Below are 27561 nucleotides of genomic sequence, written 5' to 3'. Positions count from 1 at the left end.
GCTGACCTCAGACTATGGGACGGAGGCTAGATCTCTATCAGCCCAGAGATATAGGCAGGAACTTGACCGTGTAGGGCTCTAAAAGTAAGAACAAGGATTTTAAATTAGATTCTATACTGGACTGGTAACCAGTGCAGAGCTCCTAATACTGGTGTAATGTTCAGAGTTCTGGACAACCTGAAAACGGTAAAGCTCCCTCTTACTTAAATAAGTAAAAAGACTGGTGCAATGGTCTAACCATGAGGAGATCAAAGCATGAATAATAATTTCCAACTCACCCTTTTGACACCAGTGGTCTTAATCTGGAAATATTCTTTAGTTGGAAGTAAGAGTTCCTAACTAATGTTTTTAGAGTTGTTCTCCACGGACATTGTTGAATCGAACACAACAGCTAAGCTCCTGAGGCTGAACAGACAAGCCTAAGTCAGCAATATTTTGCTTTATCTGAGGGATTTTGTTTCAGGTGCGATTATTAGTGCTTCATTTTCCTCAGAGTTCAGAAGCAGGAAATTGTCACATAACCACAATTAATACTGATCAGGCAGTTAGTTAAGGAAGAAAAAAAGAAGGGTTACCCAGAAATTCATCGGCCACAAAGTACAAAAAGCAAAAAAGCCTAATACCTGCCATTGCAAATACTTGATCACAGATGTTCCTGCATGATAGTATGATCAAATATTTATTCAGCTAGAGACCCAGGTTGGGATGGCTTAATCTTTTTTTATTTAAATAAATATTTAAAACTGTTTGGGTTTTTTTTTTTTTTTTTATCAGATTCAGATAATGATTACTTAACATTAAATACTGTTATCCAATGTAGTAAAGAGTAAAAAAGAAGACAACTTTAAGGGGAGAAAAACTGGTCAAATAATTGACTATGGTTAACATTATAAAACTAATAATTTGCGATATAGGTTAGGTTTTGTTCAGTACCAGAATAGGTCGAAATGCACAAAAGCTACTGCTGTATCTGTTTTGTATCATTTCTGTATGTTTAGGATTTGCATGCAAGCAAACTGTTCTCCTTGCAGCTCCTCTTCTCCTATCCAAAGACCCAGTGGGATGGTTAATGATGGAAACTCTGGTCCCAACATACGGACTCTCTGCTGATGGTGTTGGTGACATAGTGCCTCTTCTGTTGAGTTGTTATGCACTAAGGATTACACACATACACACACCTTAATACAAACCACACAGACTTCTCAATACACAGAGGAGAGCTCTGTGTATGTGCGAGTGTCAAAGGAACTGAAAAACATAAACTCTAGCCATTTACACACATCAAACAATCACATGCTGGACTCACAGTGACGCATAGAGGAATAATCTTACTCTGTACTTCTGTACAACACTGACAAATACACACATGAACGTAATCTGGAAAAAGGAGTTATGACACCTGCATGCAAGATACACAGAAGGTCTGATAGAAATCTAAGCATTGTGACGTGGATGATGACTTTGGAACGGTAAGGGTTTCTCTTTTACTTTTTTTTGTGCTATCCTGCATTAGATATAGCAAATCAAAAACTGAAGTTGATGGTATCAGTTAAAACTGTTTAATATAAATTTTTTTTTGTTTTTTTTGTCGTTGGATAATGTCTGTTTATAAATATTTAAGGTACAGGTAGATTTATTTGAAATGACATCTTCTGCACCTATATAACACTTTCAAAGAGATGCTATGAAGTTTTTAGAGTCCATACTTTAGAGATATATTTAGGATAAAGTTAAAAAAGTTTAGAATTTATGTGTGATTTGGAAAAGTATTTTCCCTCATTTGCATTTCTTCTATGTTAGCCTTTTGTATTCTTAAATGTTTCAGCTATCATTATTATAATTCTATTAAATTTCATTTTATTTATGAAGAGAAAATTTAAAAGGTATTGAGTTAAACATTTATATTCCCTTACCTAATGCTTGTTCCACGGCCTGTACCAACTACACTGTGTGTTTTTGAGAACAGTAATATTTATTTTATATAATTGTTTAGGAAATAATTTTCCACAAGTTTTTTAATTTTAACTTTAATTTTTTTAAATTTATTTTAGCATGACTGGTTTGCTTGCAGTCAGTCCACATTTATCAATCAGATTTAAGTATGGAATTTGAAACGGCAATTTAAAAACCTGACATATTTGGAGCCAACAAAATGTGGACACTTTGCGCCCGTGCTTTGGATTATTGTCCTGCTGCATAACCCAAGTGCTTGTGATTTTAGAGTAATTAAAATGGTTGAATATTCTAATATAGGATTAGTAGACTATATATTTCATAATTTTATCAGATACATTTAAACAATTAATTTAAATGAACTACTTTAAATGATATTTATCATTGTTATTATCATTGTAAGTAGTAGTAGTAACTTATTTTTTTAAATTAAGAAAACTGAAGTTAAAAAAAACAACCATATAAAAAAAACAATTATATTAAGGAATAACTAAATGAAAGTTATTATTATTATCATTGTTAGTAGAACTAGTAGTAGTTACTTACTAAATCTGAAATAAACAAACTAAAATACAACAATAATAAGATCAATAACTATTAAATAATGTAAATATAAAAAAATATTAACATTTTCATTTTTATTAGTAGCCCAGAAAGTTCATTGTTAAATATAATATTTTATTAGATATAAATTATGTTTATTTTCAATTTATACAGGTAATTTTTACTAGGGCTGCAACTAACGATTATTTTAAAAATCGATGAATCGGACGATTATTTTTTCGATTAATCGATGAATCGGACAAAAAATATTTTTTATATTAACCTCTTTTTTCCAAAATAAACATTATAGACAGAACAAACAAGCACACAAGTACAGGTTGCTCATTAACTGTACTGATGCAATATGAAAAATAAATGTTTGTGTTAAAACTACGCAAACTTACATGAGAAATGTAGATGTACATCCACAAAATATAGGGTACTTTGTTTCATAAAGCGCAAAAAAAGACATTTTTGTTTTTAAAAGCCTCTAAGGGGTTCAAACAATAGGCCCCCCCATTTCAACAAATGAGTTTTTTTTAGACTAGAAGAGTTCTGCCTTTTAAGACAGGAAAGTATAGCAGTTAAAGTTGCTACTTGAGAAAATACTGAACCATAGAGATAAAAATAGCCCTGTGATTCAAATTATAAATTGTATTTGGAATAAAAATGAGAGAACTAGGGGTGCTAAAAAACACATCCTCCAAAGACAGATATTTACATGGGAATGTGGCATATAATTAATTGACATATTACTGATCTTGCTGGATTTTATTCTGCTTTACTTCTATAAATTGCAGGATCATCTTTACTTTATCTTTGCCAGATTTAAACTTTAAAAGTCTTGCCCTCATAATTTGCAAGTTAATTTATTTATAAAGTAAATGTAAACGCTGCTTAAGCTAGTTCAAATGAAATTTAAAGTAAAATAAGTAGCCAACCTTATCACTGTCTGTAACCTACTAACAAGATAAGGAAAGCATCAGATGAGCTACCTGAGAAACTAACGTTACGTTTCCCCACTTTAAAACCAAACAAACATGGTGGTTCCGTGCCATGTTAATTTCTTTTGAAAAAAGTTGCATGTTATCACTTTTTTCACTTTACAAAGCGCAGGCTATTTTAATTATTGTGATCAATTTGCGCCGTCAATCCCGGTGCATGCGCGCTTCATTTGCAGTCTGGACGCTGAGGCTCTGACTGAGAGGGACTCCTGCGGGAAAACGCGGTTGGGGTGGGGGAGGCGCCCCACGGCAGAGTAGGAATGATACATGCTTTCACGTAAGAGTCTCCAAAAGCCACCAGTGACAACGAAAAAAGTCGCCAGATTTGTCGCTAGTCGCTTTTTTGAAAAATAGTCGCTGGAGGGGTCTGAAAAGTCGCGGAGTTGGCAACACTGCTCCTGCGGCGCTGACTCGCTCTGCCATATTTTTTTTCCTTCCTCTTTCAGTCAAGAGGCAGTGATGACGGCGCAGCGGATGACGCAATAATCGCGCGACACAACTAATCGATGATGAAATTCGTTGCCAACGCTTTTAAAAGTCGATTTTTATCGATTTTATCGATTCGTTGTTGCAGCCCTAATTTTTACCTTTAGTGACTGAATGTGAATTATGTTTCTAGAACACAATTGTCCAGTCATTTTAATGGTTAAACAGGGGAGACTACATTAAACCCAGTTTTTTGTTTTAGCAAGAGGAGGTCATCTGTCAGAGTTATGAAACCTTTCAATGGTGTTTTGTTTCATCAGAAATGTTTTACACTCTCTCTCATTTCTTCTCTCCCATGAAGTTTAAGTAAATAAATAGAAAACCTTTCAATGCAACTTGTGAAGACTAGTTTTGCCTTTTTCATGAAGGTTGGAGTTTGTGAGTAATAATTGGCTCAGAATAGTTTTTAACAAAGAGATAATGAAGTGTCTGTTTGTAAATGACGGTAAAAAACTATAAGCATCTAATCAGAAAATGTTGACAAAACCAGGATGTTTAAAAACTCACAGTTTCCGTTTTTAGTGCTTCTATAGTTTAGTTATGCTACACAGGGGATTTTATGGTTTGAGTTATTTCTCTCCTTTTTCACCATGTATTTTGGCATGTCAAAGAGCATGGGAGCCTGAGAGTCGGTCTGACCCAACAGGCAAGGCAGGAGATGGACAGCAGGCAGGGGTTTTCCCAGGCCACTTTGTCACACTGCTTTAACAACATTCTATAAATATAGACTACTGATAGATTTAGAATTACTGATAGATTTACCTAGAATTGTAAAGTGAAGAGGAACATCTTTTTCTTGATATCGACAATAAGTTTCCTATTTTTTCATTGTCCTTTTAAGGGGCCTCAAAATAAATAAATTACCTTTTTTTTTTTTTTTCAAAAAAACCTTCCTCTCTCTACAGTACACTGCCTAAAGCTCTTAGCATGTATTTCATCATGCAACCTTCATGTAGATATTTGGATTAGTATTAGTCTAATTAGTCTAATAAAACAATTTTGATCTTATCTCTATAATCTGGGGTCCAACAAAGCTGCATTTTTTGGGGCTCTGAATGCTATGGGATGGAATAGAATGGTGTGGCACTTTGATATTGTATACTGTTTTTGTTTGAAGGGCTCTGCAAAAAATTCCAAAAAAATCTCGGTTCAGCCTTTCCACTTTTTTGTCATAAAGCAACTACAAATGTATGTTTTAATCCAGCACCACTAAATGCATTCAGTGCAGCTCTTTGCATTCAGAAGTCAGAGAGAAGAATGAAAAACACTTTTTTTTCTTTTTTAGAACATAAAGCTGATCAAGCTTGTAGGAGGAACTCTTGGAAGCCAGTCATGGCAGTTTTACTTACTTTACTAACAATAACGCTGAGCTTGAGCTATATTAAAAAACAGAATGTAAAACAAATACTAAATATGTAAGGCTGGTAGAGAAAATTCCCAGAAAACCTGGAGCCGTGATCACAGGAAAATTAGCCAATATATGCATCCCACACCTCTCAGATTATCATTTGTTGAACTATTTGAAATAAACTTGATAATTTCCCACCCTTTCACAAATTTAAACGACTGTGGTGGTCATTAACATTAAATAATAAATCTGAATTTTTTAAAGTTTAATTTGGAATGTTCAGGCTAAAATGATAAAAAGCTAAGTGGTTTTAATTTAGGCATTTATCTCACATTTACACACTACCCAAATGGTGCTAGCCTTTTTTTTTTTTTTTTTTTTTGGGTGCCTTTAGGTGTTGGATAAAGCCTCCCAGTGCAGTCCCCTGATTTTGAGGTTGCTGTGGAAAATTCTCCTTTGGGATTTGAGTATATACACACACTAACACAAATACACTTGCACACACAGCTTGAAAGCCTTGCAGTCAACACTTCATCAGCAAGTGAGGTCAACTCTCTCACACTTCATACAATGGGTGTATACAGATACACAAACACTCAGACACTGAAGAAATAAAAACAGCAGCTCTCTCTCTTTCTCTCTTTTTTTTTTTACCCACACAAGCACATAGACACTGACACAGTTTGGAGCTGACTAACCAATCAGAGTAAAGTGGAGTAGGTCCCCCCAGAAGTGGGTGGGAGAGCTGCTCAAGCTGTTTCAAGACACATAAAGTTTGTGTTGGTGGTTTGCAGAACTTTTCAGCTCACTACTCCTCTGAAACAACTTTACTTTTCATCATCTGGATTAATTTTTTTTCTAATTGAACTCTGGGGTCGATCAGAGCACAGGTTAAATGTGGAATGGCTGAACTGGTGCAAATCAGAAAGAAAAACCTGCAAATACCTATCTCTAGGTAAGACATAGGCTTTTGGTTTATAGAGATTTTATTATGCATCAAACTGTTTAAATGTCATCCGATAATATAAGATAGAAAAATTGCTGAATTTCTGGATTGGAGACACAACAAATGTTCTTTCTTATAAGTTGCATTTCTCTCAGGGTGGTGGCTACTTGCTTTGCAGAAATGGAAACTTGTGACTCAGTAAATACCTTCTTGTGCAGATGGTTTCAGCAGATATTACGCCTGTCATGTAAGAGCAAAAACAAGGCACTATTCTCATACATTTAGAAGTTATACACCACTTGCCAGGGGTGTAAGTTGGTTTCTAAGGAACAAAAAAAAAGTTTCTTGCTACAAATGCCGCAGGCAAAGACACTTGTCTTGCCGACTTACTGTGGGGGGGAGAGCAGTTGGTGGGTCATGTGGTTTTTGTTTTGGTTACACACTGATGTACATCTATATGAAGAGGCCAATTGCCTGTTGAATAATGAGAATGCTAGAATTTCTTGATCTATTTTACAATTAAAATGAGGTTAGAGTAATTAAAATTATAATATGTGATCTTCTCTGAATCAGAAATTTGAAATAAATACACTTTTTTTAAATTTAGCTGTAAAATACAAAGAGAGAGAAATAATCTAACCAGTGAGCTCAACTTTGTAGCTGTTAGGTTATTATTACATATGATATCTGGCACCACAGAGATAGCAAATTGTCAGTCAAAAAGGGGATTTCTGATTATGCTATAAACACGGTTTTATGAGAATTTTTGACTCGTAATTTCCTGTGAGCGTCATGTCAAAGGTTTTCCAACTCCCAACAGTCAAATCAAAAAGCATTGCCTTATCATGAGAGATTACTTGAGATTCAAAGTGAGCCAAGGAGGTATGCTATTTCTACAACTCCACAGCTTTTAAAAACCCCTGCCAGCATGAAAAACACTTGAAAAAGCTGTGAGCATCTTATCCGTAGCGGCTGAGTTCCCAGTGGAACACCAGCTTGAAAACTGTTGATCTCCTTTTGTGTGTTTAATTAGTGTTTTAGAAAATAACATCAATGGAAGCTATATGTTGTGAGATCAAAGTAATCTTTTTAAAACAGATTTCAATTTCTACAAACGAGACACATTCTTTTTTCCCTACTTTATCAGATCTCAACCAGGTTTACCTTTGAGATTAGGCTAAAAAAACAAAAAACAGGCGGTGGTTAAAATATTGATGACACATGGTGGAGGCATTAACTTTTTGTTCCATTGCAATGGTTGTGTATGCTTACCCCTTTTTCTAACTCATAACGCCATTAAGTAATTCCAAGCGGTGGAACGTTGTCTCAGAGGTGCTCAAAATTTAGGCAGGGTTATATTTCTTAAATTTGTATTTTTTTATTTAATTCATGTTACATAATACCCTAAACAAAGGAAGCTTTTCTCTCTCATGGAAAGTTTGCTTCTGATGCTGCCCTTTTAGCAGCGGTTGTCCCTGGACAGTTTGACATTTATGCAATTTCCCAATGATTCAGTTCTACTTATTAAGATTTTAATGTACTGTTTATGCATGACAAAGAAAGAGGGCTTCCAAATTATAACACTTTAGTTTACAGAATCTCATCAAGTTTAAGTTGATTTACAGAATCTCATCAAGTTTAAGTTGATTTATACAGTAGTACACCATGCAAATAAAGCTCAAAGTACTTTTAAAACAGCAGACAAGCAGCGAAACAATGTCTTAAACAGCTTTTATTAGCTTTGAATGTTTGCGGTTATCTCAGTTGTTATTAGGGCCGGTACATTTAGTTGGTCAATTTACCATTTTATTTATCCAAATGTGAATTCCCCGTAACTTGACCCGTGTTTTCTACTTTTAGGTTGAGAAGCATGCTGAAGAAGATTGAGGAGAAGGATGTTGATTTTGAAGAAATAAAAAAAAATTTGGATTTCACTGCATCGTTACTGGAGGCAGTTTATCTCGATGGAACAAGGTAAGGCAATATAAATAAATCCAAGGTGGCCTAAAAATGCAGTAATTGTAGTTGCAAGGAGTCACATAGGTCAGAAAAACAATAAGCTAGATTGATTTAAAAGTGTAACATGTAACATCAACTTTTTGAGATATGTGAAATCTAAGACATAAAAAATATCCTTTATAGACTCGCAGAGGAAAGTCGGCAGCAAATGGAAAATATATATATATATATATATTTTTTTTAAGATTCTTTTTATAAACAGCAGCTTTTAAAAGATATTTATGGTGTATAGCAAGCATTTACAGTTATACTGAAAGTTATATTTTATAAAACAACAAAACAAAATATAACACTAACATTTGCAGAGTAAAATAAATATAAATAAATAAATGTCGTAATCTGACATATTATACAGTATTTTAACAATGCTGAGTCCCTAATGACGCTGAACAGATTAGGTAGGAAATTGCACGTTCAAGGTTACAGGCCAAATTGACAATTTTCCTATTTACAGGAATAATTCCCTTGAGGATCTTAATACCTCAGCTGTTTGACTAGCTTGGTGTGCTAAATGAGCTGGCAGTAAAGACATAATGTTACATTACATTCCCTTATGCTGATTCAAGACACAATTTCCAACCTAGAGAGACTAACAAGGAGGCAATAGGAGAGCTTATTGACATGAATTAATTTAATTATTTCAGCATTTGGACCTTGGCAGAAGACAAAGAGCCATTCTGATAATGATAGAGCAGATTTATCAAAATAGAAATGTGGAGGACTGATTGGAGGGAGAGGGAAGGCTGGAGAAGGAGGTAGACCAGGCCAGGGAAGGGGCTGGAGAGGGCTTGCAGCCCGGTTTGAAGGGGGATATTCCACAATGAATGAATTAAAAATGAGAGCTTTAGATGCTGAAGATGCTCAGAGTGCAAAAGAAAGTTGGCAGAGGTGGATGTTGATGATGTGAGAGGATGTACAGGTAAGGCTTTGCAAAGTCCTCCAGCTTAAAAATACTTCTAGGCTTCATTTTGAAGCATCAGCCACAAGACAAGAGACAACAGGAAACATCTAAAATGACTCAATTAGTTTTTTGGTTATTTATCCTCCATCTCATTCTTGGTTTCAATACCCATACTTGTTTTTTGACGTAGCACACTAAACCCACTGAAAACCGGCTGAGTAATTGTGAAGAGCCAAAAAGCTATTTTTATTCATTTAATTTTTTTAATGGGTACACTGTCAGGGTTTGATGGAAATTAGTTGAGGACCTACATGCAGAAAAGAGGCAGAGATTAGTGTGCTGATTTATTGGGAAATTGATAGCAACAGAAGAACACATTCAAGAAACCAAAAAACAGGAGATACCAGGGAGAAACAAGACACAGGCAGCAAAGCAATGAAGCAAAAACACAACAAGAAACCAATGAACTGCAGAGGCAGTGCATATATGGAGAACAGAACAAAGAATGGGCTAATGAACTAATATGGAGCAGGTGTGGGTAGAAGGAACTAGAAGGCAGCCAAGGGAAAAAGAAACAGACACAAGGGGGCAACAGAGAGTAACACAAAACACAACACTGCCAGAAAAAAAAAAATAATAATAATAATAAACAAAGGGCATAACCCTGACATACACTCCAGATTATAAAGTGCAGTTTTCAATGTTGTCCATTGTACCAAACTCATTACTGTATAGCTGTAGCTTTGACTTCAGAAATGTTGTGTCCCTTTGCAATTAGTAAGGGGCCTGAGGTTAACTTTTCACCAGCCACTGAATCAGGTGGACTGTGAAATCCACCAGCCACATGGTATTTTGACTAGATCTACATCATGACATCTGGTCTGATTTCACTTTCTTAGAAGCCATATACACTCACCGGCCACTTTATTAGGTAGACATGTAGACATGGTCAAGACAATCTCCTGCAGTTCCAGCATCAGTATGGGGAAGAAAGGTGATTTCAGTGACTTTGAACGTGGCATGATTGTTGGTGCCAGAAGGGCTGGTCTGAGTATTTCAGAAACTGCTGATCTACTGGGATTTTCACGCACAACCATCTCTAGGGTTTACAGAGAATGGTCCGAAAAAGAAAAAACATCCAGTGAGCGGCAGTTCTGTGGGCGGAAATGCCTTGTTGATGCCAGAGGTCAGAGGAGAATGGTCAGACTGGTTCGAGCTGATAGAAGGGCAACAGTGACTCAAATAACCACCCGTTACAACCAAGGTGGGCAGAAGAGCATCTCTGAACGCACAGTACGTCGAACTTTGAGGCACATGGGCTACAGCAGCAGAAGACCACACCGGGTGCCACTCCTTTCAGTTAAGAACAGGAAACTGAGGCTACAATTTGCACAAGCTCATCGAAATTGGACAATAGAAGATTGTAAAAACGTTGCCTGGTCTGATGAGTCTCGATTTCTGCTGCGAGATTCGGATGGTAGGGTCAGAATTTGGCGTCTACAACATGAAAGCATGGATCCATCCTGCCTTGTATCAACGTTTCATCCCTTTATGACCACAATGTACCCAACTTCTGATGGCTACTTTCAGCAGGATAATGCGCCATGTCATAAAGCTGGAATCATCTCAGACTGGTTTCTTGAACATGACAATGAGTTCACTGTACTCAAATGGCCTCCACAGTCACCAGATCTCAATCCAATAGAGCATCTTTGGGATGTGGTGGAACGGGAGATTCGCATCATGGATGTGCAGCCGACCAATCTGCGGCAACTGTGTGATGCCATCATGTCAATATGGACCAAACTCCCTGAGGAATGCTTCCAGCACCTTGTTGAAACTATGCCACAAAGAATTGAGGCAGTTCTGAAGGCAAAAGGGGGTCCAACCCGTTACTAGCATGGGGTACCTAATAAAGTGGCCGGTGAGTGTACACGGCAAACCCAACTGTGCATTTCCTCTGTGGTGATAGCAGCCAGTCGCGAACCTCTCTGTTCATTCCCACATCAAATCAAAACTTCTGTTTTTCAATTTTTTATAAACTATTTCTGACCTTTCTGTCCATCACATCCTTTACATGCTGGGAGTATTGGCCTAGTGGGTTAGAGCAGTGCACTTATGGTCTTAGAGAGTTGCAGGTACCCGGTTCAATCCCCACAACCTCCACTCTGGATTTATGCAGAAAACCCTTAACCCCTGATTGCTCCCTGGTTTGCACAAAATGGCAGCCCACTGTTCCCTGAGGGGATAGGTTGAAATGCAGACAACATATTTCCCCATTGTGGGACAGTAAAGGTATTTACACTTCTTTTTTTTTACATTACAGCCTGTGGCTCCCAAATAAGCCAATATATCTTGTCACATTTTGTTTTAAAAAAATACAAGAAAAAAGTGGGGCTTGTTTAAAAAAATAAGCTATGTGATTGGCAATTAGATTGACAGTTTCACCCACCAATCACAAAAGGTACCTGCATTTGGCGTTCGGGCGGGTGCCAATTTCATCCCGTGGATGAGAAGCTATAAAACTTCAGATATTTATGGTACAAGAAAACCTCTTTCTACAGCTTCTCTGAAAACTTAATATCAGAAAATTCTGTAGTCTGACTTTACGTACTTTTCAGCTGAAGATGCCACAAATTAATCCTTCTTATCACTTCTTGTCACTTCAGCTATGGCTAGGTTGAGTGCCTCCTCTTCCCGGATGTTGAACAGCTTTCACTTCTACAGCGCAGTTTATTGCCTCAAACCTTCCAAAGAAGTTGTTCAGTTCATTTAGGAATTCAGCGTTTGCTGCATCTACCAACCATTTATATTTACATTTCTTCCAACCACTAATATTACAGTCCTTAATGTTTGTTTTCTTCCAGCCAGTGCAGTAAGTATGCACTGATATACCACAACGAAATATAAACCTGCATCATTCCTAAAACTCCATTTAAATTATAAAAAAGAGACACATTAAAATATATAAAGAACAAAGAAAAACAGGCATTTACTTTGCTTAATTTAGCAGAGCCAGCATCAGTCATAACATAACTGCTGGTGAGGGCCCCTCCCAGAGCGTTTGGTGTGGACCTGAAGTCCTTATGTTAGTGTACAAATAACACCGGGTTTCATTCATTTACAAGGAGAAGTCCGATTTTCTCTGATTAAAGGTCCATGGTTGTAATCTGTGCACAAGCTCAGTTAGGTTGCATGATATAAATACCCCGGCTAACTTTAATAAGACACTGAAACAGTGCAGCAGTCAGAAATGCATGGTGAATAACCTGCAATGTAGATGAATGTCAGCTGACGGTTGGTGGAACCCACAGAGAAGTTTACCGTCATTCATAAAACAGTGATTATATGGTTACAGCAAATGCACCTGCTGCATGCTCAAAGGAGAAAAAACATACCTGAAGATTCCTGCTGCCAATCTTTGTAGCTCAAAATGTAATCCTTCACCGGTCAGGAGTGACTGACTAATGCTTAGAGTGTATAGTTTCTGTGTTAATCCATGATTTTACTTGTTATTTAAAACACTGACCTTTATTTTCAGGATAATAAGTAGAGATTATTCTTTTATTATTTTATTATTTTACTTCTGTTTCCATTCAAACAATCAATGTCTGATCTTAGACAGTGTCTGGAGTCAGAGGACGATCTTCAGCAGCTGCAGTCAGATGGAGTGCCATCGGAGGTCACTGACTGGTTGGCGTCCACCTTCACCCAGAGGATACGACGACCTTTGAGACGCTCAGATGAGAAGCCCAAGTTTCGTAGCATTGTGCATGCAGTGCAGGCTGGGATTTTTGTGGAAAGGTAGTACATCTCAAACCTTTCTTTTTGATATTTCATGAGAAAAGGGAGTAGAACCTCTTCTCTGTATTCTGTAGGTGATCATTATTGAATAAGACATATAGATAGACAGATATTTAGCAAAACATGTAGAGCACATATTTCCTGTTTCAGTGTTTAAACTTTAAAGCTCATTAAGTTTATTTTACAACTACAGATGATAACTGTAAAACATTAGCCTTATTTCATTCCTGTAAAACATTCTTTCAAAAAGGGTAGGGACCTTAGAGGATTTGTATAAACACCTCCTGAGTCAGGTTTGCTGCACAGTATCAACATCTGAACTTTAACTGAACTCAGCATAAACATTGCATTATTCCAGGATGTTCAAGAGGGCGTACACAGCGACCATGCCAGACCAACCTGCAGCAGTCGTAACCTGCTTAAGGGTACTTCTGCAATCATCTCAAATCTCACAGTGTGCAAAATATTGGCTTGATATATGGCTGAGTTTTAGAAAAAAGATCAGTTTAGGTATGCACTGGCAGAACTGTTACTTGTCTCTCTTTCTCTTTAGGATGTGGATCGTTGGAGCTTTGATGTTTTTGCTCTGAACTCTGCCAGCTCCGATCATGCACTACAAACTCTGTTCTTTGAACTGATCACAAGATATGACCTCAACAGTCGCTTTAAGGTCTTTAATATTTTACTGATGTTGTATAAAGATGTCTTTCAACAAATAGATTTTTCCATGCATTTATGTGTTTTGTCTAGACATCCCTAAGTGACATTAACCCAAATTACTTATTCATACTAAGCGTAACTGATGGAAAATAACCAGAGACTGTTTCCATTTTATGGTATTTGAAAATGCCAATCTTTGAACCATCTGCATTATTTAACCTTTTTACCTAATTCAGGTTGTTTTTCATGTTAAATTCAGGCACAGGTATTAATTGATTATATAATACATTCTCTAGATTCCTATCGCATGCCTGACTGAATTCCTGTCTGCCCTGGAAAAAGGATACTGCAAATACAACAATCCATATCACAACCTTATTCATGCGGCTGATGTGACTCAGACCATGCACTGTCTGCTGCTGCGTTCCGGCCTCGTGGTACGGCACACTCCAATGAATACTAAAGTAAAGCAGCTTTCTTTGCAGCTAATTCCTTACATTCATATAACTTTTTTAAGAAAATGAAAAACATTCTCCTTTAATTTGGAATTACTGTAGTTCTATTTATTTTTAACACTCAAAGGGCATATATACTGTATTTACTACTACCATCTCCCTCTCAAATCTGTCCGTCTTTCAAGTTGTGCTTGAATGTTTCCATACCCTTCCATTAAAGACAAAAAAAAATCAGCTGCCCGTAACATAAATAGAAATTGTACTTTAATTACTTTAAGTACTGTAATTAGTACTTTTTTTTCCCGCTATTATTCCATTTTTCAGTTTTGTGGTATTTGAATTACTACTGTAAATTTATGATTTTCTTTCAGAGGAAGGTATGTGAACTTTCAAGCACAACTGTACATGCATAAGTTATCAGCTTTAAATTATTCTCTTTCTATGTTGTTGCAGAAATAGACTAAAAAATATGCAGTAATGTAAAATAATATTCACTGTCGGTTTTTCATCTGTTATGTTTTAGCAAGCCAGTGTTTTATCCTTTGCGTGTGAGAGTGTTACGGTGATTGATAAAAAATTTCTGAGTCAGTGGCTTATAGACGTGGCTTATAGACGTGGCTTATAGACGATTAATTTCAAAACTATCACTGACTCACTCACTGTAGAATTAGAACACTAAACACTTTTTTTGATAAAAACAGAGCTCCCAAGGTGTAAAATAATGAATCAACAATGTTGATTTTGTTGGAATTAAGAGTATTTAAGGATTTTGCATTTGTTAAACAGACAATGATGAGTAGTTTTGTTTTCTGAAAATGTAAATTCAACAAAATATGGTGTTAAAGCCTCTCAGAAAGTGACTGTAAAGTCATGATGTGTCTGATGTTACTTTCTTACTTCTTCTTGCATATAAAAGCATTTTGTTATTTGTTCGTGTTGTTCAGCACTTAGATGTTTTGAAACATTACACGTCTGTTCCATCTGGCATACAGTATTTACTTGTTTATTCATTATTTTGTCCCTTTTCTACGTTAAGCACTGGCTGACAGAGCTTGAGGTGATGGCTTCGCTGTTTGCTGCTGCCATTCATGACTTTGAACACACAGGAACCACAAACAACTTTCACATCCACACAAGGTCAGCTTCATTTTTTTGCTGCATCTTTTATAAACTTCAACCATTCTGCACAAAGTGCATACTGTGTAGATGTCACATCCTGTTCTGTAATACCCAAAGAGCTATAGATAGAAGGCAGGTTTCAAAGTGGGGAGAAAATAGGTTTTATTTAAAACTTTTTAGGGACATTTAAACCATTTGGGGAATGGGACAAGAGCTTACTAAAGCAAACAGAACTTTATGGAAGGAAAAACAGTATTTTTAGATTTTTTCCAATGCAGTCTCTTGGTACCAAATTTGTTTGTTTAATCTTTATAATAATGAAAATATCTGACCATAGTTAAATATATGTCTTAGATACTGCATAGCAACGATAATAAAATTCTTATATGTTAAGAGTAGCAGAAATGCTTTCAGTGTTATCTGTGTCAAAGTCCAAAAATTATTAAAAATATTTATATATTTATTAGGTTGTACTGCTTTACTTTTTTTCTAATTTCACATCACGTTCACCACACTTCCTTTACATTGTATTAAATCGAAAAAAACAGCAGTAAAATAAAATACTTGTTTCTAAAAGTCAGATTCTTTTATCTTTCACGGAGTCAACACAGCAAGAACACAAACCAGGTAGAAAAGAATCACCGGACTGCTGTTCTCAATCCAGACAGCCTTCAGCCTTAGGACGTCATTATGCTTCTGGCGCACATATGAATGACACAGGTCAATTGGAACTACAGCTTTTGAGACAAGAAATAAAAAATAAATAAAAAAAACAAGGATGCACAAATGTAACGACCAGCTAAAGCTCTTTGTGATAAAACCCAAAAACATATCAATGTATGAACATGAGCATGTGTCACAGATTACATGTCACAGTAAAATGCATTTTGATCAAACTTCGTGGGTGTCATTGTTTTGTTAAGGCTTCCGACCCACATGCAAAGACAACAAACTCCCAGGAGATAAACAGATCAGATAATTGAGTTTGTTTAAGAGGAGGGGATAAGGCAAAGGGGAGATCAGGAACTTTATGGGAGGCATGAGCTCTGAAAACAGACCACAGGATTAGGACTGGACAGAGTGAGGGAATTAATCCAGCAGGCCGCCAGATTACATGTGTGTGGGAATCCTTCCGCCAGGTTTAAATGAGTGACGTCCCAGGTTGTAGCCTCAAGTCGGTGGTGTTGACTTTGGTTCTGTCAGATAAAACATGATATTGAGAGGATGATTATAGCTGCAGGGCGGGTAGGCTGTGAAGATGGAGCAGTTCCAGTCCGGTAGATGAATCCAGTTAACTTCTTGGTAATCGGTTGGTGACTCAGTAGAGTAGTTTGCAGACGCATTCTAAGAACGGTAAAATGAAAATAACAAACTGAGATTAATAGGGACAGAAAGTATTTCCAAGTGTTGAGAGGCTGAGAGTTACCGTGTGTAACACTCTGGCAAACAGTGACTGGAGTCCTGCTCCTCTTATGCAGCCCGGGTAATGAGGATGATTTTCCGCACTATAAGGCACAACACATTGTAAGGCACACCTTCAATGAATAGCCTAATTTACCTTTTTTTTTTAAATATAAGGTGCATCGCACTGTAAGACACATACAATAGAGGCTACTGTAGTGGTGGGGTTGCGTTATGCATCCACTAGATGCAGCGGCACTACAGAGAATGTCAATAAACAGTCAGATAAGTAAGCCAAACTTGACTTCTCATTCCCTGTGGTGTGGTGAGTGGAACCTCCTAGCTGTTGATGATGTACTCTGGTACCTTGTTTTAGCAGTAAGCGTGGAAAGAGGCCAGCTTTTATTTGTAGTCTTTTTGCAGTTGCTGCAAAACATTAGTCTGTGTGCAGATGAGATTACGACTTTTCATAAACCGAAAGCACCAATAAGGACCGCCCCTAAAGTAATTGATGTTGAGTTTGCGTGCTAGCACTGTTACCTTCATTCAAATAGTATTTATTGACACACTTCTACTTGCTGCTGTCTGTTCAATAACCCACTGCTCGATTTTATCCTCTAACTGTATCCATCTTGTTTTGTTCCCTTTGAAACAGTGTTTAGTCTCCTTTACTTGGTTGAGGACATCTTCTTGCTTCCTCCACTTCCGCACCATTGATTCATTAATGTTAAATTCTTGAGCTGCTGCTCTATTCCCATGTTTACTGCATAACTGATAGCATTGACTTTAAACTCTGCATCGTGCACGTTACTCTTGAAAGTTTTATTATGGGGTCTTAACTCTCAAAAATGGAAATGAAAATTACCAGCATACACCGCGCACTACTTCTTTTATGCGGGAAAAAGGGAGATGGCGGCTGCTCCCCATAGTTGCGAGCCCTGTTGAAGCTTAGTCTTGATCCATACATAGGGTTCACCGGAATATAATGCGCACTGTCGGCTTTTGAGAAAAAAGAAGGCTTTTTATAGTGCAGAAAATATGGTACATATAATTTAAGTTGATTTACTTAAGAAGTCTGCCTCAACAAATGGGAACCAACTTTCATGTAATTATAAAAAGCCATTTCCACGGTAAAGCAAATAAAAAAATTGAGACTTTTATTTGATGGGTGATAATTATATCCATTATATATAGTTTATGTCAGTAAATCCATGTAACTATTACAGAGTGTACCTTTAAAACTTACCTTCAGTGGACAACAAATAATTATAAAGTAACCTAATAAGCCAATAACAAAACAAAAAAACTTAGGCAAAAATCAGAATGAGTGACCATAAAGTCTTCCCCCATTATGGTGCTCTGCATGACATCACCCAATCAGCACTGCCTGGCCTGGATCAGAGTGTGCTTACCTGAGTCAAACCATTTCTCCTCCATTTAGCAGTTTAGGAAGCATTAGCAGGTAATTACATTACTACAATTCTTGATATAGTTTTGTGCCATGAAATATTTGATTTACCTATATTCTGCTTTAAAAGACTCGGCCAGAAAAAAACACTTCTCGTAGGATTGTATGCCCATGAAATTCTGCTGGCTTTGTTAGCTAGAACTATGAATGTATAAATGTCTGCACAGCAAGTGGTTAATATAGTAGTTTATTTAAGTGCACAATTTGCAGAGGCTTATAAATAAAATCTTACTGGAAAATTCTAAGAATAATTTTTAGTACCTATTTGAACACTCTAATATGTAAAATGGCTTATCAAGAGATTTGTTAATTACCCTGTTAATAGTGAATCATTCATGCACAGAAACTCATCATTACAGTTATGCAGTCACAGTTATTAAATTGCACCCTAAGGCTTCTACTTTTATCACTTTATTTTAAACCCCTCCCCAGTTCGAAACAGTCATAGACTGTATCTTTATACATTTATATGCTTCAGGGCCATGAGATCAGATGATTTTCTGTGTATTTGTAATATCTTTCTTTTTGTCTGTCTTCCAGGTCAGAGTTTGCTCTGATTTATAATGACAGATCTGTGCAGGAAAGTCATCACTTAAGTGCAGCGTTTCGCCTGCTGCAGGACGACAAGCTGAACATCTTCATTAATTTGACTCGAGAGGAGTGGATGTAAGATAATTAGGTTTATTCCTTTTGAATATTTACTGATATTTTACATTAAATTCAAGAAAATATATGTAAAAATCAAAATTTATAATGAAACCAACTGATGTGAAACATAAAAGGATCCAGATTTTCCACCAAAATTCAAACTGACCTTATGAATGGTATTAGCCAACAAGACACAACTAAATTAAACAACTAAAAAATAAAATAATTTTACTATAACCATAGAAATATGGCTTCAACTGATCAGATCAAAAATTGGATCTTTTTCAATATAGTAATCACTTTGCTTTCTTGTGTGAAATATAAAAAAATCAAACAAGATACAGAAATTTCATAGATATTTTCCAGAATTCTTAAGGTATCCTGGTCCTTTGTTCAAACAGTTACATGCAGTAGCAGCAATTATGGAGGTGGGTTCTGTATCCCTGAGATAGATGTTTGTTGGTGAGAAATGCTTGTATGTACAGTAAAAAAACAAATGCAGGGGATGCTGGGTGATTTCTGTGCAAACTTGAAAAGAGCAGCCACTCAGAGGTAGAAGAAGCTACTATTCATAATGTAACATGAACAGCCAATTGCACAAATGTAGACAGAAAATGCTCTGTGGCCTAAAGAAACTGTGATTATAATGCTCTTTTGTTTAGCTATGACCATTGTGATATTTGAATAAAAAAAAGGGTCCTAACATGGGAACACCAATGACATTCCTTTGTGGTTGTGTTTTGGGACAGACTATGGCAGTTTCTAAAATGGATAAGGTAATGAAGAATATCCATTCTAGTGAAAAAACATCTGAACGCATCAGCCTGGAAGCTTGTCAACATCTTGGTCTTCCAACTACATGAAAATCTATGGGACTAAGCTAATTAATTGAAATCAAAGCTTTCAAATAGACATCACAAAATCATTAAGTTTACCCAGAGGAAATATGTAGGCAGCAATAAAAAGCTGTATGCAAGATATGTGCGCTACAACATCAGTCGATGAACAGCTCTGTCATAGAGATTTGGCTCCAACTGAAACTATAGGGTTAAACTCCCCTAGACAACAATAAGACTCTACAAAAGATCATGCTATGCAATAAGGAGTAGTTGAAAAGTGAATATGTTTCATAACTTATTACTGCAGGTACATATAGCAGACATAATGATATTACAATGCAGAGTTTACATAATTGATGGGTGTTGGCTTTGGTTTAAATCTAATGCCCCCTTGTCAGTGTAAACATCCCCATTGGAGTTTGTTTTGAAAAAAATGATTAACAGCATGTATACTGTCTGTATTATTAAGCCGTTTGCTTATACAGTATATCCCAGACCCAGTGTGGCTGTAATATACACGGAGGAGCTGTGCAGAGATAAACACAGCAGTATGCTGCAACAGGATTCTTTAGCAGTCAGTGTTACCATGAGAACAAGGAAATCCATCAGTGAAGCTAAATAGGTTACCACCTCACAGTGTCATCCTCCTAACGACTTCTACTTTATATGGTTCCTTCATGTGCTTCAAGGTCAGCTGCTGAACTTTGTGTCTGTCTGTGTGTGTTTACAGGGAGATGCGATCCCTTGTTATAGATATGGTTTTGGCCACTGACATGTCCTCCCACCTACTTCAAGTTAAAGCCATGAAGTCCTGTCTACAACAACAGGAGCGGTAGGTTGAAAACTTCGAGTTTATCTGTTGGATCTTTTAAGACTAGTGAGATGTTTTCAACTAAAACTGGAATGCCTCATGACTGCAGCACAAACAACCAGAGCATTTTTCTTTCTCCGTCAGGATTGATAAGCCCAAAGCGCTGTCTCTGTTACTGCACACAGCTGACATCAGCCATCCATCCAAGCCCTGGGCTCTGCACTCTCGCTGGACCAAAGCATTAATGGAGGAGTTCTTCAGGCAGGTAAGCATCTAAGTAGATCTGAACTATCAAAGGCAATTTTTTGTTCCTCCTTTGAATTTAAAAGCTCATTCTTAGATTTATGTTCAGTAATTGGATCTAATCATCAGCATTAGAGGGATTCCTAGAAAGCTGCAACTTTCATCTATAAAAAAGGACAAGTTAAAGGTTGTGGAAATGTCAGTTTCATTTCCGCTAGCTCATATGATTGTACTTTTGCCTTCATGTTTGTGTGAAAAAAAGATTTGGGAATTAATCAAAATATGCATTTAAAAACAGTTGGGACCTTTATATGTTCCTAAAAAAAACATTTGCCCTCTTACATTTTCTAAGCTTATACCGAAATTTTCTGGGGTGAAAAAAGAATGTCACGTCACAGCTGTTGTAACTGAAGTCCAAATTACCAAGCGGGTTGACTCTGATGTGGTTATCATTTTCTTTAAATTGCATATTAAAGGAACTACTAGTTATTCTCTGAAATTCTCCTCTAAGAGATCTGTGCTGGAAATGATTCACTGGAATGTCAGAAGGTTTTTAAATGTAAAAAAGCAAGAAAAAAAATCCTGCTGTTCCTACAATGCTGTTAAAAACTGTTAATTCCATTGCAACATTATTCTGTTTTTGCTTATTTTGTCATATATAAGAACTTTTGTTGTTCTTATGTTTGTGAACGTTTGTCACCTATGAAAAAAATAGCAAATTATTTCTAAATTGTTCTCCTAATAACACGTTTTAGACTAAAAGACCTTAAAAAAAATGAACGAATAATACCAAATGAAAATTGAATACAGCTTAGTGTTGCAGCATTTGATTTTTAACTATATTATGCTCATCAATTTTGGCGTTAAACATGTTTCAGCTTTCACTAGAGGAACTAAAAAAGGTTTAATTTCTTGGCTTAATTCCCATTCGTACATTATGTTCTGCCATTGATATTTGTATTTTAGAATATTTGCATTTTTTATATAAAGATAACCTCAAAATAACTTTAAAGTGATAAATATAACATTTGGGGAGTTTAGTTTGTATGAGATAAGTTTCTGTCCCAAAACAGAGTATGCTGAGTTGTTTTGATGCTGAGGTGTGGGCTATATGTTGAAATCAGTTTTTAGTGATTTCGGATTAGGTAACAATGAAAACATTTTAGCTGCTGCATGTTTAAAAATTGAACTGGTGAAAACATTTTTATATACTAATTACAGTGCTGACCGCGGCGCAACTTACTATCTTTCAAAAACAGGAGTCAGCTCATACTTTATGAGCATTTAGATTTGAAAATGACAATTTTTAAAGTCTTTCATCTTAAAGACACAGCACGTCAAGTCACCACAGCTCATTTGTATCCACTGTACGCTGGGACTTATTCGTAAATTATTTCTTTAAAAAAGACTATTTGACAAGTATAGCACAGTCCTGTTCTCTCTGTGGAAACAAGAAATGGAAACTATTGTGCTTTAAATACTAAGAGCTACCCAGTCATAAGGTAGTCTATTTAAAAGTTTCAGTTGGTGTGTGTTGGAATAAAATAACCTCAGAAAGTTATTTCAGTTCATAAGTGGGATGCCAATGAATCTCCTCTTGTTTTTTCTATCTTTGTGAGGGCGATAGAGAGGCGGAGCTTGGCCTTCCCTTCTCTCCACTGTGTGATCGAAACAGTACCTTAGTAGCTGAGTCCCAGATAGGTATGTCTCATAAAACATTACCTTTTCTTTAACAAATGTTTTTAATTTTCCTGTTTGTAAACTGTTCCTTTTTGTGAACAGCATCTGTTTGTTTACAATACTTATGTAAATAACGTTTTTTGCCATAACTTATAGTTGTTTACCTTTTAAACTGAAGAGTCTTGCAGCTTAATTATATATATCTTTTAATTGCAGCATCACTTAATCAAATGAGGTTCAACTCTTGAGTTTAAATATCTGAGATTATTTTTCTTACTTATCAAAGTATATTTATGACCACTAGGGTTGGTAATTGATAAGATTTTCACCATTCCGATTCTCTTATCGTTTCTCTGAAACAATTTGATTCCTTATCGGATCTCTTATCGATTTTCGTCACAGTTATCTTAATCTAATGGAGAAGGCATCCCTTTAATGAAAAAGGATTACTGTACACTTTCGGGAAATGAACTCATCTCCCCCTGATTTGAATAAACGAGCGTCACCTTTCTCTCTCGCTCCCTGAACTGCGAAGCAACTTTGTAGCATGTTTTGTTACATGCTTTGCAATAGCTAGAATCATATAAGAACTCCAGCTACCAGTTATAATTAAACATACTAGCAATGATGGGCTGGATTATCAATAAAGGTGCACTCCCTTAATAACCCAAAAGAGAGGTAGGAAATGGGTTTATTTCCAGAAATGGGCTATGATTTACTAGGAACCAAATTAACACAGCACAGCCAGTCACATAAAACTAGCTACTTGCCACCAGAGTTGCCTTCCATGCTGGTCATAACTTTAGCTTCTCTTTGGAAGCATAAAAAACAAGGCATTCGTAAAAATGTATGCCATGTTGTGTGCGCAAGTTTTTCTGCATGTTGGATCAATTTCCTCCCGCTGATGTAGTTGCCCCTGTGCAATGATTGCAAAGCACCTTGTTGCCATCTTTCTCTTCCTTAAAATTTAGGGTGACCAAATTTGGGTTTCTGAAAAGGAGTACACTTTTTTTTTGTCGACTGCTGGGCCGCTGACTGGACCGTACCTCAGCAGAGAGCCATGAGCCGTCTGTCCTCAGTCGGAGGAAGGGGGCTGGGGACCGGTAAGGCAGGCGGGGGGAAGCACAGGTCCGCCATTGTCCAGGCTACCGTTACCGGGTCAGGCTCGGTCGCTCTGTCCCCCGCTGGTCCCTGTTTTGACTACGAGCTGTACTGCAGTCGACCAAAATCCCGGATGATTTTGAAAATCCTCTCGGACATTTTTTTAAGGTCTGAAAAATAGGACATGTCCGGGAAAAAGACGACGTCTGGTTTCCCTACTAAAATAAAGCCAAACTTTCAATCGGTTTACCCGATGGGACGCCATTTTTTTTGTTTTGCTTTTCTAGACATACGCCTGGTCACATCGTACTTGCTTACTGAATGCTGTGTGTGTAACTTGCATAAAAGAATGTGACGTAAGTCGTGTTGCCCAGAGCCCTAGGCTTTGGTGCTGCCTGGAATCGATGAGAATTGTTAAGCGAGCTGCCAAATGGCGCCATGAAATTGGAACACACGGAACAGTTTTCGATTCCCATCCCTAATGACCACGTTTAAAATATTTATTCCCCAAGAGTTTTTTAGAGTTTGTCATGGCTGTTCTTTGTAGGGCTTTAAAGTTTGTTATAAAAGTTTGTTATGAAATATTAATTAACAAACAGCATCATGAGAAGCAAGGGGCACAACAGACACCTCAGACATAAAAAAGTGTGTGTGGGTGTATGTGTGGAGGGGTTAAACCAAGTTTACTTCGTACAACAGTCTCACTTTTGAACATTTCCGAGTTACAAACTTAAAGAAAATGGGTGTGACGCAACTGCAAGGGCAGTAGGACATGACTAGCAGCATTTTTTTCTTTGACAGGGAAAGGTGAACCAGGTCAGAAACTGTGGGAAAATTAATGAAGTTAAAGACAGGATGATGTCTGCAATGCAGCGAGCTGACTCTGAGGTTTACATTTGTGTTTAAGCAGCACAACCCTGCAGACAGAGCTGCAATGTGATGGTTTAGATTTAATCACACGCATCAGTTAGAATGGCCCTGTAAAGGGCCAGAGCTAAATGCAATTTAAAAACCTGTGGCAAAATGTAGAAACGACCTTATTACAGAAACTTTCATTAATAGTTATGACTGAGTTTAAACCATTTGAAAGTAGGATATGAAACATTATCATTTCTAGAAACAACTTGACTTTTTTGAAAACCATATTTATTTCTATTCCACCTCATCTAAGGTTTCCAGATCATCGGAAAGCAACACAAAGACAGACAACCACACGAAGACACCTAGTGACAGTTTAGAGATGCCTATTAACCCAGCAGTCATGTTTTTGGACTGTCGGAAGAACCCATGCATGTACAACATGCAAACTCCATGCAGGAAGACCCCAGGTCAATAATCGAACCCAGGACCTTCCTGTTGCAAGGCAACAGTGCTAACAACTGTCCCACCATAAAGCTACTATATATTGACAAAGTTTGTAGGTTAAAGAGATATACATTGTAATGTAACGTACAGTAAGTAGGGCAATAACATATGATAGAATTTGTCATTGCAGGTTTCATTGACTTCATTGTGTATCCTACATTTTCCTTGTTGACGGACATAGCAGAAAAAATCGTTATTCCCTTGGTGGAGGAGAACCCAGGTCCCCCAGACCCCTGCAACAGACACAGGTGACAAAAAACAGGACCTCCAAGCTTCTACACCAAGAGTGATACAAACATAAATTATAGTATTGACAAAAGCTATCGTATTTTTATGTTTTTTTTTAAAAACATGGGATGTTTTCACATAGGACTTAGATCCAGCAATTCAAAATGTAAAAAAAAAACAAATGATCAATGTAAGGCATAGCTAAATTACATCTAAATTAGACAAATAGTAGATAAACACCAATATCTGCTTGTTCTGTGGTGAAATATTACTCTATTCACTTCCCAATTATGGTACCAACAGTCTTCATAATGATTAAACCAGCTGATGTCAATTAACCCTGATAATAAGCATGATCGCTTTCTACAAATTCATTTTAACTATTCTGTTTACTTTCTGTGCCCTTTTTAGATTGTTTTCCTCTTATTTCAACACATATTGACTGTAGTAATATATTTCATTACTCATAATTTCTCATAGTTTCTCCTTTTGTAAAATTGGAATACTTGATTTGTTCACAACATATGGCATAAAATGTATGTCAATAGCTCAGTTTCCTGAGCCTCTGGCCATGCTGATACTTTTTTTACATAACAGAGGAAGAAATTGCTTTTATTAATGTTCTGATATAAAGATTAATTAAAAACAAAAAGTTTTCCAAAGCTTTTTGTAATTAAACTCTGCATTCAAATTGAGATTGAACGGGCTCTACTTGATGCCTAATAAACACAACATGCAACATAACAGATACTAAATCCTTTTGGATACATTATAGGGAAGCTTTGACATTTTTTTTTACATTTTTATTGAGATATGTACATTGACTTGTTTGACCAAACTTAACTTAATTCTAGGAGAGTAAGCATACATTTTCATGCTTTTAAAAAGAAACTGCAAGCATTTTTAACATAGCTACTTAATTACATTTTAGAGATCATTGAACTATATTGTGCCACAAAGACTTCAACAGAGCCTAGTGCATTATTTGAGCTCAACTAATGAAAGTGAAAGCTCAAAACCTTATATTTTAGAGGTTATTTTTCTATCTGTACATACTCAGCTGTCAGCAACAAATAGAATGTTGTCTTGCTTTGACCACAAAGATTCTTCTTTGTAATAATACACATTCATAATACACAGACAGCAAGCAGGGAGGTGAATCTCCCCGTCTCTTCCTCAGCTGAAAAATGTACACCTTAGTCTCCTTAACAATAACATAGGCTGCCTCGTCGACAAATTACAATAGATACAAGGCAAGGAACCAGAGCTGCAAAACAGAACTGTGTGAGACACCAGAAGTAATCTTGGTCTAGATTTATATGCTCAGAACTAAACGGAATATGGCAGCATGTAAATTTGATACAAAAGGAAATAAAAAAATTGAATTGTTATATTATATATTTAATATGAAATTGTGACAAAAACTGACCAACAACTTTTCCAAAATGTCTAGTAGACCATGGAGGACAAATGGTATTTATGTTCATAATAACAGGAAAAATAAATGTAATTTCTTTCGTAATAGTTTTCCAACATTAAATGTCACTTTGAATGCAAATAAGTTGAATGCATTTCATGTGCCACTTTTAGATGACAGATGTCACTGATTGACCTTTAAATACACTTCCTAAGAACATATTTAAAGCAAATGGCTTTTCAAAGCAAAAATAATTCAAATCTTGTTCATCTAAGGATCCTTTTTTTGTTTAGAGGAAAAATGTTTAACATAAAGTAGGGCTACAAATCAACCACATTAGATTATAATTGGTCTAGTCCTGTTGGCTCTACATAAGAAGTCTGGATCAATGAAGCATTTGGGATTCATTTAAAGTTAGCATGAGCATCAATGAGAATGTAAATGACTTGTCATTTGATCACAGCAATCTTTGGAAAGAGAGCTCCAGAGGTCTGCAGTGGAGTCTTGCACACATCACTGCTGAGCTGGTGAGTTTTCGCTCTACTTGGACGAGACACACAGAGGACAACAAGCTCAAATGGAAAGAGAGCGGCTCGAATGGTAGGTTGCACATGTTGTATTGGTTTGGCTTCAAAGTTTAAAAGCACACATTTCTCAAAAAGAAAACAAGACGCTATTGGTATGAATTCAAAGCTGTTTGACTTAGACACAATTTATTCTGATATTTAAGAAACATTTAAATTAAAGTTTCATCACTCGTACCTAAGTATGATAAAGGAACTGCTGCTAACACATCTTACAATCTTGCCAGAGTTCAAGATTCTTGACTATGATTTGATTTAATGTCTAAATTTATTTCATATTGTTCTTGTTTTCAGATTAACAGATACGGATATGTTGTTTTACTTAGAGCTTATCAAAATTTTCCAATGCCTTGTCCAACCTTTTATATTCCCTTTAGGATTTTCAGACTCCAGTGTTACAAAAGAACAACGATCCAGGCAGGCGGAGCGGTCCGAAAAATCTCTGCAAGAAACCACTGAAAAAACAAAACAGTAGAAGGGACTTTTTGGGGATACTGGTCTGTTTTCAATGATCTACACACAGTTCAACTGAGGCTGG

The 27561-nt window shown here is 36.5% G+C and overlaps 1 protein-coding gene across 4 annotated transcripts; it reads left to right on the top strand.

The window, feature by feature from the left end:
* The first annotated feature begins 1306 nt into the window (after window positions 1-1306).
* LOC119788394 (calcium/calmodulin-dependent 3',5'-cyclic nucleotide phosphodiesterase 1B-like) lies at window positions 1307-27561 on the top strand. Of its 4 annotated transcripts, none has more exons than XM_038292747.1 (14): window positions 1307-1469; window positions 8141-8254; window positions 12822-13004; window positions 13363-13429; window positions 13558-13674; window positions 13961-14128; window positions 15156-15256; window positions 18648-18773; window positions 20325-20426; window positions 20550-20670; window positions 22268-22349; window positions 24925-25042; window positions 26903-27039; window positions 27401-27561. In XM_038292747.1, exons 1-14 carry the CDS (start codon window positions 1393-1395, stop codon window positions 27496-27498), a joined length of 1611 nt encoding a protein of 536 aa, XP_038148675.1. In that variant the 5' UTR covers window positions 1307-1392; the 3' UTR covers window positions 27499-27561. The 4 variants fall into 4 exon arrangements, with proteins under 4 accessions (XP_038148675.1, XP_038148821.1, XP_038148744.1 ...); XM_038292893.1 differs by having other exon boundaries at window positions 1310-1469; window positions 13961-14101; XM_038292816.1 differs by lacking the exon at window positions 1307-1469 and adding an exon at window positions 6094-6289.

Source organism: Cyprinodon tularosa, unplaced genomic scaffold (assembly GCF_016077235.1).
Source record: "Cyprinodon tularosa strain WSP-4 unplaced genomic scaffold, ASM1607723v1 ctg10, whole genome shotgun sequence".
Lineage (NCBI taxonomy): Eukaryota > Metazoa > Chordata > Actinopteri > Cyprinodontiformes > Cyprinodontidae > Cyprinodon > Cyprinodon tularosa.
This window is presented reverse-complemented; position numbering and strand designations above follow the sequence as displayed.